This window comes from Brachypodium distachyon, chromosome 3 (assembly GCF_000005505.3).
Source record: "Brachypodium distachyon strain Bd21 chromosome 3, Brachypodium_distachyon_v3.0, whole genome shotgun sequence".
NCBI lineage: Eukaryota > Viridiplantae > Streptophyta > Magnoliopsida > Poales > Poaceae > Brachypodium > Brachypodium distachyon.
Window position 1 is genome coordinate 13,917,076 of NC_016133.3, and position 18,194 is coordinate 13,935,269.

An 18,194-nucleotide genomic window follows, 5' to 3' on the forward strand; every position below is an offset into this window, starting at 1 on the left:
TAGGATCGGGGGTATTGAACCCGACGTGAATCGAACACGCAACCTTCTGATCTGGAGTCAGACGCGCTACCATTGCGCCACGGATCCGGTGCTGCTTGAACCTACAGATCAAGTTTAATAACACGTATCACACTAGAGCTGATACATGTTTGGTTCTGTGCCAAAATACATGAAAATTTGTTTTTTTTTCTGTGTAGCCAAAATATTGATTGCCAATGAGTATCCACCGACCCTTCTCGCATATTCTTGTATTTTTTTGTCAAGTGCGGGCTCAAAATTTTGGGTCGCCAACTTTTGCCTAGATTTGGTTGGGCAATACTGGACATGAACCAAACATACACTTACTCGTCTTTCTCAAAGTCGGAAAACAATTTGTTGCATGAAACGTGCCAAACCATAGCTCGGTGTAGGGCGAAGAACACAGGTGATGTTAGCGAAATTGGGATTTTGTTTTCGTCTCTATATACACACTTAGAGATACAAGCAGGATAAAACATGACATCGTACTGTTTAATTGACTTGTTAGTTTATTTTACTGCTCAGAATGTAATTTGAAGATTCTGTTTGCATCTCTGCCTTCACTCAGATCAGCTGAAAATTTTCACGCCATTTTCATTTTTAATCTTACCGGTTCTGACTTATTCTTTTGTCTTCATTGACTGCATTATTGTTTTTTTAGACTGCCCAAGCTCACCAAGCCAAATACAATTCGCAACAACTTTTGATGCCCCTTTGTCCTTTCAAACTCCAGAATGCGCCTTCACTAGATAGAAAGACGCCTCTATCAGTAGAGACGCGTTCTTCGTAATCGATCCAACGAAGCAGAGACACGGAGTCCTTCAGCCGCTTAAACCCTCGTTCGTTCTGCTTGTCCCCAAGACGGCCAAACCCTCTCTTCGCCTCCTCCGCTCCCCGCCCCCTCTCGCCTCGCGCGGACCGGCCACCGACGACGGCGCCCTGCGGCTTCGGTTGCGGAGCCGCCTGCAGTGTACTACGAAGAGCAGGAGGAGGGAGACGAGCTGGTTCCAAGCTGAGGCGATTCGTGGGCTCCATGGCGGCGGCGGCGGGGCCGGGGCCGTGGCCGGCGCACCTCCGGCCGCGGTGCCCGTGCTCGTCGCCGCCGTGGCTCTCTCCGAACCTATCCCGCCGCCGCTGGCCGGTTCCTCCTGCCTTCCCCGGTCCACGAAGGTAGCTGCCCTGTCGCCGGGTTATGATATTTTTCACTTGCGTCGGTTGGCTGCCTGTCGCCGTTACCCGTTGGTTGGTTGTTGTGATGGTCCTTTCAATAGAGGGAGGAAATAGAATGTGGAAGATGAGTCTGATTGGTATTGCTTAATTGCGCTGTGAAATTGAGTGTGGCGTGCTGTTGATGGCATATAGGGGCATGTTTGATTAGTGGGTAGGTGGATGTGTGACTGGCGAGTCTATGTCGTGTGTTGGATGCAAACGTATAGTGTTGTCAACTTGTTCGAGGCTGCGGTGATTAACACACCTGTTATACTAGTGAGCTTGCGCGTGCAACGCACGCTCCACAATACGTCACAACTTGAATTCTAACTCTTTTTTATTTGATGACTTGTCTTTTTACAGTTTTGCATCTATATTATTAAGCCAAAATGCTAACAACTATATGATCAAATGATCAACCAAATTTTGACATGGATAACAATTGGGGAGAATAATTACCAGAGCAAACGGCAGCTTGAGTCCTTGTTGCTCGTAGCTCACACCCATAGCGGTGCAAATGAGTCACTGATATGTCTGTACTCATGCAGCCGAGAGCAGCACCCGACTTTGATCTGCTTGCCTAGGTGTAATGACCCAAATATTAATTAAGAATAATAAATACTCCCTCTGATCCTAAATTCTTGACTCAAATATGCCCAAATATAGATGTATCTATTCTTAAAATGCGTCTAGATACATGTAATATTTCGTCAACAATTTAGGATCGGAGGGAGTAGTACTTAAGTTTTATTATGAATAATTAAGGTTAAGCATGCACTCATGTCATCATCTCATGGATTAATATTTTTTGCATCAAATTAAAAACTTCCATGATCAATCGTTGAACCCTATTTCAAATCTCTGTAAAACAACCCATTTTCATATTTGTCCTTTTGACCCAAAACTGTTAGTACAACCTCACATATATAAGATGAGTCCATGCAAAGTTTCACGTCAATCGGAATTAGTTTACTGCCCTTTTAATTTAAACCAAATTTGAATCCTAATGATTTCCAGGATTTCAAACTTGCTCCAATTTTTTTGAAATTTATTCTGTAGGTGGAAAACACCTTTATAAACCATCCATCAAAGTTTTATCAAATTCTGAGTTTGTTTGGACCATCAAATATTTTTTGCAAGATATCAAAATGGGTTAGTATAATAAGCGAAAGCAATGGTTTTAACCTTCCCATCTACCCAGCGCCCCAGCACCTTTCTCCTCTCGCTCCCAGCCCAAGCCCCTGCTTGGCCTTGCTCGTCAGCTGCCTCTTTCCTCTCTCTCTCTCTCTCTCTGTCTGCGCGTCTGTTGCCCAAAGCCACAAATGTCGTCGCGGCCTGTAGCACGCCTTGCACTGAAGCCGCCTCCTTGCCATCAAGCCACCCCGCTGTTCTCTCTCTTCCCCGTTTCCTTCTGGATGAAGCCAAGCCGAAGCGCGTCTCTTTGGTAGATGCGTGCGGGGCTGCGGTGGGCGCGGGAGTCAGCGGCGGCGCCAGAGGAGGTGCGTGGCTGGGGCAGGTGCGGGAGGCAGCGGGCGCGAGAGGGCAGCGGTCGGAATTTTTTTCTAGATGAGTTCGGCTTCAGGGGCGCGGCCGTGGGGGAAATGCGGATGGGCGGCGGCCTGGGAAGGAGGTTCTGGGCGCGGCGGTCCAGGAGGAATTGATCGATCGAGGGAAGATAGAGATGAGGTCGAGGCTGAAAAGATTCTCCTGCCGGTGGAATTCAGTCTCGATGCTTAATTCTTAAGCGCACACGATTAACAACTAATTTGTGTTTAGTGGGTCTGATTGTGGGACTATTAGCAGTCCGTGTGCGTTTAGTTGGGTGAACTTTAGAAAGAACAAGTTGGTGCCTTTATAAGTAGTAGAGATTAGGCAGGGCCACACTCTCATCTTTTGTCGCCATGTATGATTTCTTCCCCCATAACAATATGCACGTTAGTACCTATGGTCAGCCAAAACGTCCCAGTGGCCAGCGTACCTCACTTCAATTGGAACTAGTAGTAAAACTTGTAATTATCGCTTTTTGCCTTGTTTTCATAGTTAAGAATTTTACACGCATTGTTTCTTGTAAATCTAATTCTGGAAATGGTTCTGGCTGACAGGCGAGACTATTCTAATAGTTCAGGCATGGGAATTAAAGAAAGAGGTGATACCATTCTTGGATTTTTTGCCAACTTAAACATGCAAAGTAACGAACAAGAATGGGTGAAAGAGAGCAGGAGGATATTTTACCTCAGAAGAACCAACAATGTAAGAAATAACGTGTATAATGGAGCCACTGATCTAAGGGCTGGAAACTCAAATCGTCAACCATTGGAAGATCACAGTAGTCCAGACTGTCCTTACCTGTACGATATAAGAGAAACATTGCCATCTAAGTCAATTGTAGATAGACATGCCGATACAGGTTTGGCTAAGAGTAGTATGACAAATCAGTCTGCCCATGCTGTGTCAACTGTGATGAGTGTTGTTAATGCTGACATCAAAACATTGTGCATACCTAGTAGCTCTAAGGGGGATATTTCTTTGCATGATTGTTCATCCATGGAGGCTCCTCTGCCTACTATCTCTAATACAGAAGCAACTTTGGGATTTGATGACAAGGCTAATGTTCGCGATGAAAATGAGGACAGACTCATTGCTGAAAAGGTGGCACCATCGATCCCAGCTAATATATTCTTGACCAACGAGCCTAAAAGTGCACGGAAGGCTCTTGCGGGCATCTATGACAAAGTTTTGGTTGTTGACAGTATTGAGTCAGCTAAGAATGTTGTACAATTGCTTACTACAAAGTACAAAAACTTTGTTCATGCATGCGGCACAGAGGTATTTAACAAAACCCCTGTTTGAATTATTTCCCTTTCTCTAGAATGATTATGCTGTCCATCCCTACCCGGAGTAATGTCTCGTTACAATGAGGTTTCCATGCGTTACATCCGTTTTATTCTCTCTTCGTAGTCATCCTGAGAAGTTGATTTCGGATCTAAGGTCCTCACCTGTTCTTTGTGGACTCATGCAACGGTTTTTCTGTTAGGTTCTTGTTCATGTGCTATGAGTTTATTATCATCCACGATGAACAGATCAAACCACTGCCAAAGTCATGAACGATGAAATAAGTAGAATTGTATTCTCTTAGTTGCAGGAGTACGCTCACAAGTTACTGCTGGGATAGCAGCTATGGTGACAAGTACCTGGAATTTAATTGCATGATGCGTACTAAGCTCCTAAAGCTGTTCTAATTTAGGATGGTGCAATTTTTTGCAGGTAACAAATATTGATGTCAAAGAAGAGACACCAGTTGACCATGGAGAAGTAATATGCTTTAGCATCTATTCAGAAAATTCTGGTTCACAGGCTGATTTTGGAAATGGCAAAACATGCATTTGGGTGGATGTGCTAGATGGTCAAAGGGATGTCTTGATGGAATTTGCTCCCTTCTTTGAGGACCCATCTATCAAGAAGGTCCAATTTTATTCCTTCTTATCTATCGTGCAGTAAAGTGCTGGCTATAATTTCCCCTTTTATGTGTTGAATGAAACACGGGGTGTAACATTCCTTCTGTTGTTCTGTTACTTCTTTTTGGAATGTTTTAACTTCCAGTGTCACTGTCTGTATATCGTTGTGGATTACTCTTGACATAAACTAGTTGCACTGAACTAAGTTTATACTTGTGCATTTCACATGTTGCTCGGCAATTCAACACGACAAAATTACTGAGCAAAATAAGACCTGATTACATGTAAAAATAACCGACAAACAAGGCATATAACACCATAATGATAATGTCAATGTACTACCTTAGGTGCATACCCTTTTCTTGTTGCTTGTGGTATGATGCCTTTATCTGTTCTATTCTAGCCTGATTGATCAAGTTTGCTGCTAAGATGCCCATTGTGGTCCAGAAGCTGCTATAGTGGAATGTGAATACAGAAAGAACTGCATATTACAGACTTGTCATGAGTTCATGACGTATCAACTATTGTACACTTTGTTTTTTCTTGAATTGCTTCAAGTGATCATCAGTGTTTCTCTTTATCATATAGGTTTGGCATAACTATAGTTTTGATAGCCATGTCATTGAGAACTGTAGAATCAAGGTTGATGGGTTTCATGCTGATACAAGGCATCTTGCACGCCTTTGGAATTCTAACAGGAAAACTGACGGTGGATATTCACTTGAAGGACTTTCAAATGATCATAGAGTCATGACTGATGTTCCAAAAGATTTAAGTGAAATTGGGAAAGCATCAAAGAAAACAATCTTTGGTAAGAAAAAGATTAGAAAGGACGGAGCCGAAGGGAAAATCGTAAATGTTGAACCGGTTGAAAAGTTGCAAAGGGAAGACAGAAATATGTGGATTTGCTATTCATCACGGGATTCAATGAATACACTGAAGCTTTATGAAAGCTTGAAAAGCAAGCTTGAAGCAAAAGAATGGATTTTTGATGGTTGTCCTAGAGGAACGATGTACGATTTCTATGAAGAGTATTTGCGTCCCTTTGGTGCCCTTCTTGTGAAGATGGAAAGAGAGGGAATGCTGGTTGACCGTGGTTACCTTTCAGAGATTGAGAAAATTGCTGTTGCTGAACGGAATTTGGCTGCTGATAAGTTTAGGAAATGGGCATCCAAATATTGCCCAGATGCCAAGTACATGAATATAAATAGTGATGCACAAATCCTACAGCTTTTCTTTGCTGGCAGAGAGAACAGGTATTGCTGCCATATTCTGTTTATCTTATCTTTAAAGTTTCAACATCGTAGATCTTCTGGATTTCCATATACTCTGCGCTATGATATTTTTATAGTTCGTTTAGGATCGTAATGAAACAATGTTACTAATGTTCTGGTGCTGGTCTACTGGTCTGCATGAACACACATAACTATTTGCAATTTGTATGCACAGTGTGACACAGGCTATTAATATTTCCATAAAAAAAAGCATGACACATAGTATAGATTTGATGTTAACTGTTATTATCGCACACACTTGGTGCGATCCTAGACTAAGTAGTGTCATCCCTAAAGGATGTCTTTTCATGGAACTATTTGAACGGCTCGATAACCTGTATCCTTGCAACTAAGATGCATCTAATCAAAACATCTCTAATCTCTTAAGTATTTGAGAAACAATAGTTAATATTTTAATGGAGTTTGATCTGATGGTTATAATTTTAGTGGTGGGATCCTTCATTAGGAATCAGTTTTATAGTGAAGTAAAATTGGACTTCTTTATTCTAAGATTTGTTGTTCTTCATATCAACGAGAGGGGGAGGGAAACTGGATCATTCCTTTGCCTTTTGGGCCTGCTAGTCATTTCGTGTACTAGCAAAATACCTGTGGGTTCATTGTCTTGAAAACCTGTGTGGTTTCATATTTTTGTTCTTACAAATATTACTCCCTCCTTTTCACAAAGGTTGGCGTATTTGGTTTCGTTAAGACAAGCCTTTGACCAAGAATTACTCTATTAATATGCAAGTTATATGATACGAAACCATGATCATTAGCAAGAACTTTTAAAGACGCATCCATTGATATAAATTTCATGTATGAAAAAATACATATCAATAGAATTTTCATTGGTCAAAGCCTTGTCTTCACGAAACAAAATAAGCCAACCTTTGTGAAAAGGAGGTAGTAATAAATATAAAGTTGTTTTCAGAATTTATGTGGGTTAATCTGACACCCCCCCCCCCCCCCCCCCCATTCTTCAACATGGATCCATACATGTTTAAAGAATGTTGTACCATCATTTTTGTCTCAAATCATACTATTATCCATTCTCATCTTGTTTGTGCGAAATCAACAGTGGTGTGGTCTGAATGTGAGACACCGCCACCAATTAGCACTTTTATAGGAGTAAAAGTTAAGAGTAAACTGAATCCTTCTTTGCCTTTATACTTGCTTGCCAGTCGCCGTTGCTTGTGTATGATTCTTAGAAGTGTTAACTTCCCTAATCTTTGTGGCAGAGATACACCTGGTGAGACCTTGCCACAAAGTAAAACATTTAGAGTGCCAAATGATCAAAGTGTAGCTCCAGAGGGCAAGAGGACTTCAAAGTTCCGCACAATTAAACTTTGTGGTATTGTTGAAAATCCGGAAGTTACATTCTCATCTTCAGTCAGCTTGGATACATTGAAAACTTGGCCTGGTAAGATACCCACGGATCAAATTTACAGAACAGATGATGACCAAGAGCATGATGAATATAGCAATGGTTCAGAACTTCCCGATCAGGATGTAGAAGAGGTATCACTGTATGGAACTGCATATGAAGTGTTTGGTGGAGGAAAGAAGGGCAAGGAAGCATGCCATGCCATTGCAGCTCTATTTGAAACACGCTCTATTGCTAAGTTGATATCCAGCTTCATTGTTCCCTTGCAGGTTAGCCAGCTGATCTTACTTATGTAGAGGAGCCGTTGTTTCTACCTTAAGACGGCACATGAACATCTAGCATGCATTATAATGCAAATCAAACTGTGTGGTATGCTCAGCTCAAATGTTTTTTACCTGGCCCTCTGTGAACCATCATGTGGCAAACTGGCAATTTGCTCATCAATCATCACAGGATATTTCGGGGTTTTATAGAGGAGGCATGGGCGTTGATAATGTAGGCATGTAGCACCCCACCTTTAGTACCACATTACTAGTTTAACTAGAGTTTCACTTGCATATAATAAGCGTTGTTATCCCTGGATATAGCACTTTACTACTTTAGGGTTAATCCTTTTACACGAAGAAAGGGCAGAAGAGTAAGTGGATGCTAAGAATATGTGTCTGCCCCTATGGCGAACTGGGCCGTTAGCTTATTTGTGCCACAGGGCATTACTAATGGGATCAGAGCATCAACCCTCACTATGTGGGTCACGTGTGCATGTGGCCCTGTAGCGGCAAAGAACATGGGTCACATAGCAAGGAGAGTGTCCTGGTGATTATTTCTGCCGAGGAAACAGTGGCCTGATCTTTCATTGCACACACACTTGATCAACAACTTTATCCGTTTGTTCCTACACACAGCCTCCAACAACAGTCTCCACCCGTGCACGATTGATAGTTTGATACACGAGAAGAGATAATGATCCCCTTAGATCAGCACATAGGTGTAACGATGAGAAGATTAGCACTGGCAGAATCGCGCCACTAGTAAATTGTTCGCTGAAAAAACACAGACATGACATGGTTGCCCCCCACTTGGCTGTTTTCTACCTTTTCTGATTACGCATGCAAAAACTAATCCCTTCACATGACCAAAATCTCTGCCTTTTATGTGGCAAACTGGCAGGCAACACTCATACAACTCAACTGAACCCCTACCTGACTTGAATGCAATCCGAACTAACCGAAACAAACACCCCTTAGCAAATATACTAACTCATGTAGACTTGAATATAGTAACCAATCTGCATGCAATGCAATCAGGACTCAACAGGCAATACGATTGTGCCAATCCAAATCCATCATGGTGGTGTTCTGAATGTCTGTTAGATATCATTTGGTGTTGGTTCCATCTCTTGGCTAGGAGCAACCCCTCCTTGGACCTCACGAGTGAGGACAAGCCTATGCAATCTTGTACTGTTTGATCCTTAAGGCATCTTGCTAAATTCTTTTTATCACTTATTCCAGGACCACATACACATGTCTGCCCATCTTTCCCGGTTAAGCTGTTGAATTGCCCTTTTATATGGCTGGCTGCCTCGCAGCCACAATTCTTGATACCAAAATTTGATCTAGTAATTAAATTAGTGCTCACCTACTTAATTTGTTCAGCTTGATTAGCAAACAACGTTGACTATACGGTTGGCGTTGTCATGGGTATCACTGAGTAGGTAGTTTGATTTCTCAGTGATACAACTCAACCATATACATTACATTTGTGTGTACGACATGGATGTATTGTTGGTCTTAACACTATTTCTCCATGGTAGGAAGATCATATATCTTGCAAGGAAGGGCGCATTCACTGTTCGCTGAATATCAATACTGAAACAGGGCGCTTGTCAGCACGAACACCGAATTTGCAGGTATGCATCTTTTGCATTTATATGTTGGTAGGTTTAAACCAGCGTCTCGCAGAAAAAAGAGTGGCAGCTCACTTCCCAGTTGTTATCAAGCACAAGCTGTGTCAATATACAAGTGGTTTAAAACAAACAAGTGGTTTGTACTCCCTCCTTCCCAATTTACTCGTCGTTTTAGATTTTTCCCGAATACCAAGAGGGGCTGGCGCGGGTGAACTGAGGAACTAGTCATTGATTTCGCGTGGTCAAAACCCGCCGGCTTCTGCGCGCCCGCGAGCGAGCGACGAGTCTTCTGCGTCCACGCGCCTAGGCATGAAAGGGCCAGTGCAGGCCACGTGAGAATCGAAGCCAGGGGCTACGGAGTAGATTGTGACGGAGCAGCTTGGGCCTTGATTAGCGCTAATACGCCGGTTATTATGCGAAATTTTTAAAAATCTACGGAGTAGATTGTGACGGAGCAGCTTGGGCATTGGGAAGGAGGGAGTACTTGGTATAAGTTTAAGCAAGAAGAAAAAATATGAAAATAAGCACTGCTGATTTAGGTTAACCAGTGTGCTTCAGAGGATAATAAAAGCTACTGTTTATCCAACATGGATGTGTTATGTATATGCATGTTCTCCCTGAACTACTATATAAACTTAGGGACTAAGTTGCGTTAAAAAAAACTAAGGGACTGAGATGCATATGCTGTAAATTTCATAAAGCACGTGAGCTGATGGTACATTCAAACTTGAACATTCACCAGCTGCATTATAAATAAAATGATTTATTCATTTTATGCAGTTAATCTCAGGCTGCATGATTGAAATCCTCATTCTATTAATGAGCTGCCTACCATTTCAGAATAATTGATAACTCTGTCATAATCATGAGTATTTGGGTCCTTGCTAATTGACGTTAGTTCAGAAGATGACAGGTCCGTCAGTTATAACAGTTACTGAATAGTTCAGATGTGTAGTAAATGGTGTTATATTAAGTTATAACTTATTTAGTGTATGGTGTTAAATTATAACTTGAAGAAGTATCTTATTTGAATCGTCAACATTATTGTTAAACTCACTACCAGAATAATCTCCCTTGCAGAATCAACCTGCTCTTGAAAAGGATCGATATAAGATCCGACAAGCTTTTGTTGCAGCTCCAGGAAACTCTCTTGTTGTTGCTGATTATGGCCAGGTATGCTAAATGCCTCTTCGTTTCTCTTTTGGGATTGCCATCACACTGATGAAGGGTACATTTTTTATGTAGCTGGAGCTGAGGATCTTAGCCCATCTTACTAACTGTAAAAGTATGCTGGATGCTTTCAAGGCTGGTGGCGACTTCCATTCTAGAACAGCCATGAATATGTACGAGCATATTCGTGATGCTGTTCATGAAAAGAAAGTGCTTCTTGAATGGCATCCTCAGCCAGGTCAAGAGAAGCCTCCGGTGCCATTGTTGAAGGTATTTGAGCCAGTGCCACTAATATTTTGACAGCAGCATATCACGTAAAGTTATGCTTGATTTCATTTGAACTATTTAAGTATATTACTCTGTCGTGTTTGTTGGTTGCACTTTGATGCTGTTAGATCCTTAGCAGTTCGCTAGATCAAAATGTTTGTCTAAATGGTTGAGGAGTACATTCTTGTGTACCTTTTAGATCTGTAAAGTTGTGAATGTTATGGCATTCGAAGAATGCTGTTGTTCCACAAAATTTGCTGGATAGCCCTACTTGTGTACCAAGCGTGCCATATTTTCATTGTTTTTGTGCTTCAAACACAGTTTTTCACTTAATATTTTTGACCTCACATCTCCAGTAGCCAACCTAAGTCGTAACAGAGATTCTCCTTTTATTTTTATTTTGTGCGGATGCCCTTTTTGACACTTATTACATATCATGGCCTTGCTTTTTTGTACTTACACAGAGAAGTTGCAATTTTTTCAAATGTTTTGAGTACGTATCTTCTTTAGTTACAGTTTTGGATTGCTAGATGCATTTTGCTCTGTAGAATTGTGTTGAGTATTGGAAACTAAATTTGATGTCTTTCTTTTGATTTTAGGATGCTTTTGGTGCGGAGAGAAGGAAAGCTAAAATGCTTAATTTCTCCATTGCATATGGAAAGACAGCCAAGGGGCTATCTGACGATTGGAAGGTATGAACTGTTATTGTCTACATCTGCATTTTGAACTAACTAAGGTAAGTGTGTCAACAAGCTGACCAAGTATATTTGCGAAGCAACTTGATCATTAATTGATCATTTTCTTCCACACTTGACCCAAACATATGCAGCTGAACATTATTCTTATTGTATGTATGTACATCAGCTATGAGTGTTGCACTTTCTCAACTCCCCCCTTCCTCTTGCACCTAAGATGTATTCTCCTTCGACCTCCATCGTCCACGTGGGCCTGAGTTGAAACATGCCTTTTTAAAAGATCCTCAGGATCAGTACTTTTGTTCCATAGGTGTTTGTTTGGTGATTGTCATCAAAGAAAGTATGATCCAGGATGGAAATCGGGTCCGAAAAATGATGCATGAGGTGTATCTTGTGTACAGCAACTCATATTCATAAAGGCAGCAGTTGGTGAATAGGCCCTACTATACCTGGGCATACCCTGGCCTGGGCTTTCAAAATGCCAAGCCTCGAAAAAACACCTTTTTGCATTTAAAATTATTAAATTAATCATTTCAGGGTATAGAATGATCTATTATACCTAATATTTTTCTTCTAAAAATACCTTTTTATCAATCGGGCTTTTGAGCCAGGTCGTCAGGGCCAGACTGCGGATGCACAGGTGTGTCCTACCGTTGAGATTGTTTCGTTGCACTTTGTTTGTTTTTGCTGAATCATAACATGCATGTCAAATTAGCTCTATTTATTGACAACACTAGCATGCTAGAGGAATGTCACTTGGTAACCAAGTACAGTTTCACAAATCTGTAAATCTTGAAAAATAGTACTACAATACAATCAGTTCAGATTTATAGCTTATCATCTTACCAGGTGACTGTGGACGAGGCAAGGGATACACTCAAACTCTGGTACAGAGATCGAAAAGAAGTTTCAGCTTGGCAAAAGAGGCAGAAAGAGCTTGTACGTGAAAAATGCGAAGTCTACACGTTGCTCGGACGATCACGACATTTTCCTAACATGACCCATGCAGGTTCTAGTAAAAAAGGTGTTGAGCGTGCTGCTATAAATGCACCGGTGCAGGTACTTGCTACTTATCATGGCCCAACAGATGTGATGTACAACTTGTTTCTCTGTTTGAAAAATCTTCAATGTTCTATATCCAATCCACAGGGTAGTGCAGCAGATGTTGCCATGTGTGCGATGCTTGAGATAGAAAGAAATGTGCGCCTTAAGGAGCTTGGTTGGAGACTACTATTACAGGTTTATTACAAGATGGCTTATGGATTTCTCTTCTGTGAATAACGTTAAGTAGTCATGTTAGTAGTTGTACTAAGAAAGGCACAGGAGGATGGAGCCCCGTTCCATGGTTTCATTCTTAAAAGAAGGAATGAGCAATTATTTTCCATCTTATGCTAGTAGTTGTACTACTTTCGTTCCTTCCAAAATTTTACATTCTGATCCCCAAGGCGTTCTTACACGTTGATTTAAAATTCTGTGTCGGCATTTCTCAGGTGCACGACGAAGTGATATTGGAAGGGCCTACAGAATCTGCCGAAACGGCCCGTGCCATCGTGGTAGAGTGTATGTCCAAGCCTTTCTATGGAACCAACATCCTGAAGGTTGAACTGGCTGTCGACGCCAAGTGTGTAAAGAGTTGGTATGCCGCCAAATAGTAACTGTGTGGTCATTCTTCTCTCCTATACTTGGGCAGATGCACATGTTTGTGTACAACTAAATAAGATGCCATCTACACAATCAAGACCCTGTTGGTCGGATCAAATACCCCAGATCCGAGCGTGCTGAGTTGTACAGACTGCATCTTCAGGGTCATCCAGCCAGAAGCTGTAAAAGCAGCGTGATGACGAGGGGAGGACCAAGGCTCCAGGGAGGAGCTGTGTGTTGTAAACTAGTAGTCTAGCACATGCAGTAGAATGGATTGGTCTTTAGACTCCTTGAGAGTCCCAGTAGGATCTGTTCAGTCCTCAGATGATTAATCTTCAGGGAAGCATGCTGTTTTGTTCATAAGATATTCAGACCTGCTGAGCTGAGGTTAATTACTTTAGTGACCTGTTCTGTTCCAGTAAGGCTCTAACATCATTGCCGTTGTTTAAACCGTGCATATGTTGGTGGAGGGATAACACAATTTGTCAGAAGCAATTGTTAACCCCCCTTTGCTTACTTATCGCAAGGTTTGTGGTTCACTCTATAATACTCCCGCCTTTCGTGAATCGCTGATGATATTTTGAACATAGGAACACCCCAATATGCAAGTTTGATCATGACTTTTTGACAACATGTTTGTAAAAATCTACGAGATCGATTCATTGAAACTATACTGAAGTTTGATCATTACTTGGTGTGATCAGCTAGCTATTTATCCAGACCGCGTTTTGTTGGATGTACTATGGCATTTTGCCTTCGGAAGTAACAACCCTCCGTACGCGTTATCTCTCAATCCTGGCCGTCCGATCTCCCGAACCCAGGATGGAATTTCGGCTTCCTTTGGAGCGAAGCAAAGCCAAGCAAAAAAAATATCTTATTAACAACTAATTGTACGCCAGCACATCACCGATCCCTAATCCCACCTCGTCCGCCGTCCACGTGTCCGAATCCAACGGCTCAGATCCCTCCTCCCCCGCAGTGGAGCAGGTGGGGGCTACACAACACAACACCGGCCGTCGCCGCGGCCGCGCTCACACACGGACACGGACGCGGCTCCACCTCACCTTCATCGTCTCTTCTTCTTCCCTCTCGCCGTCGCTATTTAGATCGGAAATCCCTCACCCCGGCTAAGCAGCAACCACTTGCTTGACCGATCCATCCACCGCCATGTCGATGCTGGACGCGTTCTTCGGCAAGGGCGGCGGCGCCGGCGCCGGCGGAGCGTTCCGCGGCGCCAAGTGGTACGGCGGGTTTGAGGGTCCTCCTTTGGTTTGTCGGTGAATTTGGGTTGTTCCTCCTTTTGGGGTTTGGGGTTTGGTGCTGATTCGGTTCGTTTTTTTGTTGATGCGGCCGCGAACTACGACCAGCAAGACGCTGCTGAAGCTGTCGATCCCGCGGATCAAGCTGCTGCGGAACCGGCGGGAGCTGCAGCTGCGCCAGATGCGGCGGGACATCGCCAAGCTACTCGAGGCAGGACAGGAGGCCACCGCCAGGATCAGGGTGCGTGCGGGTTCCGTTCCAACTTCCAAGGGATTTTGGCTTAGGGTACTTCTGATTTTGGGGGGCTTTGGCTTAATTCCGTGTTCTCTGCGTTTGTGTTTGCGGCTGCAGGTGGAGCACATCATCCGGGAGGAGAACATGATGGCGGCGCAGGAGATCCTCGAGCTCTTCTGCGAGCTTGTTGCTGTTCGCCTGCCCATCATCGAGACGCAAAAGTGTGTTACTTCTCCTGACTTTATTCAGTAAACCGTATATGCTACTACTGTTCGTTGGTTTGTGCAATACTTTTGTCCATAAAGTGCCTTGCAACCTCGTATAGGCATGTCAAAATCGAGTGAAATGTGCTGGAGCTGCACTACCTACCTGGGGTTTTTTATTTCCAGTGGCTATCTTAAGCTGACTAGTACCAATTTAGTTAACTGATAACCTGTGAGATGCTTTTTAGTATGATCAATTTGATGTGTCAGGTTAATCACTTTAGTCCCAGCGTCCCTGTAATCTGTTGTTAGTGCTCAGTTGCATTTGGAGTTGGTAATGATTGTTGTCACGAATGACATTGTTACAGTATGAAACCTTGACAATATAGCTTTCTTGGTGTGTGTCTATGTGCTTACTTTTGTCAAAAATGTAACTTAAATGTGTCAATGTTAGTTCGCCGCTATAATAGGTCACAGCAGTTTTTTGTGCTGTTATAGACCAAGTTCGTTACGTATAATTTGAAAAGATGCTCATCGAGTAGGATCTATGTCCTCAAGCATAAGATTGCTGCCTCGTTTTCCCAAGAGCGAGCAAGAACCCTGTTTTGTACCGTTTGCATACTCATGTGTGTGTAATGTAGTTCTTTATGTCTGCACCTGCCTAGCCTGAATTCCCTGGATGTGGGCATGCCACTGAATGATCTTTCTAATACATTTTTGGGATCTTGTTGTGAAGTTTATCCTTTCAAATGTGGTAGTTTTACAGTTCCATAGGCATGCAGCTAATATATGAGGCTGACCTGTGAGATTTCTTTGCCTTCTCCAGAGAATGTCCTATAGATCTCAAAGAGGCAATATCCAGCATCTGTTTTGCTGCTCCAAGGTGTGCAGATCTGCCTGAACTGATGCAAGTCCAAGTGATGTTTGCAACTAAATACGGTAAAGAATTTGTTGCTGCAGCTGCAGAGCTTATGCCAGATTGTGGGGTCAACCGGCAGGTCATTTGATAACTTCCATAAAAACTAACTGATTTGTGTTATTTAATAATTAATTATAATGTTGCTGAAACAACTGGAATCAATACCCCTGCAGATAATTGAACTACTTTCTATCCGTCCTCCTCCTGTTGATGTGAAGATGAAACTTCTGAAGGAGATTGCTGAAGAGCATGAGATTGATTGGGATCCATCAGCCACAGAGACGGAATATCTTAAACCACATGAAGATCTATTGGTAAATACTTACATGCTGAAACTGTGGCTAGTTCATTATTTTGAATATCACATGGTAACATGTTTCTTTTCATTAGAATGGACCAACCTACTTCAGTGGTTCCACGCTTCCTCTTCCAAAGGAGAAGCACGAGGAAACAGTATCTGCAACTGCTGCGGATCAACCTGATGAAGAGTACGAGTCTGATTGCGAATTTGACTCACTGGATTTGCCAGAAGTCCCAAAAGCAGCAGTACGCCCGGCTCCTGATGCTCCATCAGATATTGGCCCACATGTACAAAGCTCCCAGTCAGCTGCTCATGAATTCTCAAACACACCTGACTTGGAAGATAATCCAACAGCTGATGCTGCGTTCTATAATGATTTGAAAAGTAAAGAACCCCCAGTTCCTTCACCGTTTGTTCTGCCAAGTATGCCAGCTTTGCCAAATGAAAAGAAGCAATATGTTCCTTTTGCTTCTCCGTCACCATTTGCTGCTGCTTCTCCGCTGGAGAAAAATGATTCAATTCCGTTACGTCCTCTATCTCCTCCAGTGAAGCCAACAGAGCAAGAAATTTTCACAAGGAAAATTGATGAAGTGACCCCACCCCAAACACTTCCTGATTTCAACATGTTCTCAGAACATTCAGAAAAGGTGCACTCGGTCTCTCATAAAGAGAGTGGAGCAAATATTGATTTGGATGATGTGCTTTCGGCTGCTCAGACAGCTGCTGAATCAGCAGAGCGAGCTGCATCAGCAGCCCGTGCTGCCGCAAACCTTGCGCAGCTACGCATTGCGGATCTAAAGAAGAATTCTCGGGTTTATGAGAGCTATAGTGACGGGGCCCAAAAGGAAACCCATCATCAAGCTGAGGTGACACAGAAACCAGTATTTGATCATCAGGACTCCTTTTCCAATGATATAGAGGGTTACACACCTTCTCATGTGCCTCAGAGGTCACCATCGTTAGAGGACGATCCATATTTCTCCTACCCCAACCTGTTCTCATCGAAACCATGAGAGCGAAAACTAGTTGTCTGCAAATTATTTCTTGCCTTGTTTGTTCCCCTAGTATGTGTCTGTTTCACAGAAAATTACGTGTATGCTGAGTTGATATGAAAAGGAGGCTGCGGCAGATTTACTAGGTTAATGCCCTGTGTCTGTAAATTGTAAATGTGTGGTTGTTGTATGCCATTTCCGAACTTCCTCGAACCTCTACAGGAAATAATACTGGATTTTTAGTTCATGTTCATCTCATAATTGACCATAACTTGAATTTCCACAAGTCTCCTGAAGTCAAAGATTTATTTATAGCTACTGTCTGCCTGTCTGGCCATCTACTTCAGTATGAACGTTCATTCTTTATGAAAAATGAAGATCATGACAATGTGAAACTGAAACCTGGCCAGTTGCATGTGACAGTTAAACTGCTACATAGTACATGGTACAAAGTCCCCTTCAGCTTTTTTGACTGAATTCAGGACATTCTTTTAACTGAATTCAGGACAGAGCACATGGGCATGCAGGTGTAACAGAAACAGATCCATGAACTCTAAAGAGCGACATCTATCTTCTTCACAAGATGACTATAAATATGCCTGGAGGCTGGAGGTTTCAGGGCAACAGCTTCACAGCTCCAGCTAGTTTTGAGGTGCTTGTCAGGCGCTGAAAGTGAGAGTTGGATGAAGACAAACTAGTTCAACAGATGGACAATTGTGGTCCGTTGATCAGCTTGTTTTCCTCCAATATCTCACCTTCGGTCGATCACCTGGCGTCCACAGCCAACAGAGTGAACACATTGGGCTAGCTACTTATTTAGGAATGCATGCGCCGTTCCAAGCGAGAATTAGAGGGGACTGAATCATCCATTGGAAAATGGAATGATGGTTCAGTTTCTTCTAATATCTCACCTCAAATGGTCCATCCGGGAAGAGACTTGCAAAAGCAGTGAATGCAATGCAGTAACTCGAGGTGAGAATTGGAGGAAATCAAACTGAGGCAGATTGATATGACTAGACTTAAGTTTCTCAAAATCCACACTTGTCACGGAGCATCGAGAAACCACACTTCTACAAGCGCATTTCACAGAACCACTCTACGTGACAGGAGATTTCACCAAACCACACGTACTAATTGATAGCACATTTTATAACTGTGCTCTTGTGGAAATGTTTAGTAGACATAAGTGTAATTTCATGAAATTCGCTTCTACACGTGTTTTTTTAATATAATTTCTGTAAAAGTGTGGTTTTGAGAAATTTATTCAGT

General features: G+C 42.5%; 2 protein-coding genes and 1 non-coding gene across 4 annotated transcripts; 2 read left to right on the forward strand and 1 right to left on the reverse strand.

The window, feature by feature from the left end:
- Nucleotides 1-15: 15 nt before the first annotated feature.
- Nucleotides 16-87, reverse strand: TRNAW-CCA. The gene has a single exon. It is a non-coding gene; the product is annotated as a tRNA-Trp (tRNA).
- A 591-nt stretch (nt 88-678) lies between these two features.
- LOC100833898 (DNA polymerase I A, chloroplastic) lies at nt 679-13,560 on the forward strand. 2 transcript variants are annotated; one of them, XM_003571367.4, is made up of 12 exons: nt 683-1,188; nt 3,330-4,053; nt 4,492-4,689; nt 5,271-5,938; nt 7,195-7,609; nt 9,151-9,246; nt 10,324-10,416; nt 10,489-10,683; nt 11,280-11,372; nt 12,225-12,434; nt 12,525-12,614; nt 12,866-13,560. In XM_003571367.4, exons 1-12 carry the CDS (start codon nt 1,052-1,054, stop codon nt 13,025-13,027), a joined length of 3,081 nt encoding a protein of 1,026 aa, XP_003571415.2. In that variant the 5' UTR covers nt 683-1,051; the 3' UTR covers nt 13,028-13,560. The 2 variants fall into 2 exon arrangements, with proteins under 2 accessions (XP_024317545.1, XP_003571415.2); XM_024461777.1 differs by lacking the exons at nt 12,525-12,614; nt 12,866-13,560 and adding an exon at nt 11,987-12,015 and having other exon boundaries at nt 679-1,188; nt 12,225-12,366.
- Nucleotides 13,561-14,036: 476 nt separating this feature from the next.
- Nucleotides 14,037-17,181, forward strand: LOC100821522 (IST1-like protein). Its single transcript, XM_003573368.4, has 6 exons — nt 14,037-14,257; nt 14,384-14,516; nt 14,628-14,731; nt 15,540-15,711; nt 15,806-15,946; nt 16,023-17,181. The coding sequence occupies exons 1-6, from the start codon at nt 14,184-14,186 to the stop codon at nt 16,944-16,946; spliced, it is 1,548 nt and encodes a 515-aa protein (XP_003573416.1). The 5' UTR covers nt 14,037-14,183; the 3' UTR covers nt 16,947-17,181.
- Nucleotides 17,182-18,194: the final 1,013 nt, after the last annotated feature.

What these genes read in the sequence shown, in the direction of transcription:
- LOC100833898 (XM_003571367.4), top strand. Translation starts at nt 1,052, where the DNA reads ATGGCGGCGGCGGCGGGGCCGGGGCCGTGGCCGGCGCACCTCCGGCCG. An exon ending in GCTTCATTGTTCCCTTGCAG is followed by an intron (nt 7,610 to 9,150) that starts GTTAGCCAGCTG and finishes TCTCCATGGTAG; the next exon opens with GAAGATCATATATCTTGCAA. An exon ending in CTATAAATGCACCGGTGCAG is followed by an intron (nt 12,435 to 12,524) that starts GTACTTGCTACT and finishes TCCAATCCACAG; the next exon opens with GGTAGTGCAGCAGATGTTGC.
- LOC100821522 (XM_003573368.4), top strand. Translation starts at nt 14,184, where the DNA reads ATGTCGATGCTGGACGCGTTCTTCGGCAAGGGCGGCGGCGCCGGCGCC. An exon ending in CCCATCATCGAGACGCAAAA is followed by an intron (nt 14,732 to 15,539) that starts GTGTGTTACTTC and finishes TGCCTTCTCCAG; the next exon opens with AGAATGTCCTATAGATCTCA. An exon ending in ATTGTGGGGTCAACCGGCAG is followed by an intron (nt 15,712 to 15,805) that starts GTCATTTGATAA and finishes ATACCCCTGCAG; the next exon opens with ATAATTGAACTACTTTCTAT.